Source organism: Chrysochloris asiatica, unplaced genomic scaffold (genome assembly GCF_000296735.1).
Source record: "Chrysochloris asiatica unplaced genomic scaffold, ChrAsi1.0 scaffold00319, whole genome shotgun sequence".
In the NCBI taxonomy this organism is placed as follows: Eukaryota; Metazoa; Chordata; class Mammalia; order Afrosoricida; family Chrysochloridae; genus Chrysochloris; species Chrysochloris asiatica.
The window spans coordinates 806,951-808,943 of record NW_006408837.1 but is presented as its reverse complement, the minus strand read 5'-3'; the positions used below and the strand labels follow the sequence as shown (position 1 = coordinate 808,943).

At 52.0% G+C, this 1,993-nt stretch overlaps 1 protein-coding gene across 2 annotated transcripts in view; it reads left to right on the top strand.

Annotated features, from left to right (window-relative positions):
• The window catches only part of AFAP1 (actin filament associated protein 1), a 99,430-nt gene that overhangs the window by 91,485 nt on the left and 5,952 nt on the right, over positions 1-1,993 (top strand). For both annotated transcript variants that reach the window (XM_006875306.1, XM_006875305.1), the window contains one exon: positions 1,410-1,574. In XM_006875306.1, coding sequence (XP_006875368.1) covers positions 1,410-1,574 — 165 coding nt within the window. The remainder of the gene's footprint in view (positions 1-1,409; positions 1,575-1,993) is intronic.

Genomic DNA, 1,993 nt, shown 5'->3' with positions numbered 1-1,993 from the left:
GTTTGAACTGCAAGATGGGCGGTTCAAGCTTACCATCTGCTCCTCGGAAACCTCAGGACCCCTGTACAGAGTTACTGTCAATTGGAACCAACTCTATGGTGCTTAACAACAACATAACAACATGTAACTATAGGGAGTCCTGGCATGGCTGGGTAGGTCCTGGATTACAAGGTTGTTTGAACCACAATGTCAGCAGTTCAAACTCTCTAGCCGCTCCTTGGAAATCTTATGTAGAGTCGCCGTGAATTGAAACCATCTCGATTGTACTTAACATCGCTGTAGACACCAGAGTACTTCAGAAAGTTCATGGGAAAATTCCATTATTTTTTCATTCAATTTTCTTTCACTAGTGTCTTGAAGCCCCTCATATATACTGTTGTTTGGTGCCATCAAGCTAGTTCTGACTCATAACAACCTTACAACGTGCAAACAGAGCAACGTACTTTAGGAGACAGTCTCACTATCTTGGCCTCCAAGAAGCACTCTGGCTGCACTTCTTCCAACACACATTTGTTTGTTCATTTGACAGCCCATGGTACTTTCAGTATTCTCCTCCAACACCATAACTCAAATGCATGGATTCTTCTATGGTCTTCCTTATTCACTGTCCAGATGATGACATAGATACACAAGGGGGCTTTGAAAACTTCACGGAAAAATCCATTATCTTTGCGTTTCAGTTTTCCAGGAATTTTCTGAAATTCAGATGATGAAGGGAGAGTTGATGATTAAGGGGCATAGGACACTATGATTATTGTGTTTTTTTAGCAGTTACAGCCCACCCGTCCGTCTCTACTGGCCACATCTTTAAAGACATTTCCAACTAAAACAGGAATTTAAGTAAAAGCCGGCAGCTCAGGGGTCCAGGGTCAATGAGACACCGCATCCCTGAGATGCTGACCGACACCCGATGATGATGCCATGTTGGTCTCCTAATGGCCATCTGTGCCAAGCCCACAGCAGTGACAAAGGGAGATAGCCTTTCCTAGAGAGCCGTGGACAGCCTCTGGGCAGCTGAGGTCCCTTCTAAGGCTCCTGGATGGCTTCTGTCCCAGGAAACATGCCTGGGTGACCGGGTCCCTCCAGCTGATGCTTCACTGGCTGGGGCCCTCTGGGACCGTTGCCCAAGAAAAGGCTGTTGAGACAGAACATGACATGGCATGGGAGGTGGCTGGAGAACCCGCTCTGCATGTGTGGAGCCCACAGTGCCCAGCATATCGTCCATGGCCTGGGCCTCATGTTCCTGGCTGTAGAGTGGGCACTGGCGGCCATTCTCACGGTGGACACCAACCCTGTGCTCCTTGTATTGTTGTTGCATGCTCCTCATAGAACCCATTCCTTCTCTCAAATGAGCCGTTCTCCTGGCCAAGGAACCCTGCCTCACGCAGACTCCCTTCCTCTGTCCACAGTCTCCGCAGTTCCGACACCAGATGCTGGAGAACTCGCCCATCTCCAGCTGTGACACCAGCGACACTGAGGGATCTGCGCCCGTCAACAGCGCCGCCATTCTGAGGGCGCGCCCGCCTGCCACGGGCAACTCCCCCTGTCGGGGCCACGTGCTGCGCAAAGCCAAGGTTAGCCCGATCTATGTGCGTGCCCACGTCCCAGACCCCCACGTTTGTGTCCTCCAACACGTGTCTGCACCATGTCCATGCCCACATCCCACACCCCCACTTCTGTGTGCTCCAACATCCATGTCTGCCTCATCTGTGCCCACATCCCACACCCCCACATCTTTGTCCTCCAACATCTGTGTCTGACCCCTGTCCATGCCTACATCCCACACCCCCACATCCGTGTCCTCCAACATCCGTGTCTGACCCGTCTGTGCCCACTTCCCACACCCTCACATCCGCGTCCTCCAACATCCGTGTCTGCCCTGTCTGTGCCTGCTTCCCACACCCCCACATCTGTGTTCTCCAACATCCGTGTCTGCCCCGTCTGTGCCCACTTCCCACACCCCCACATCTGTGTTCTCCAACATCCGTGTCTG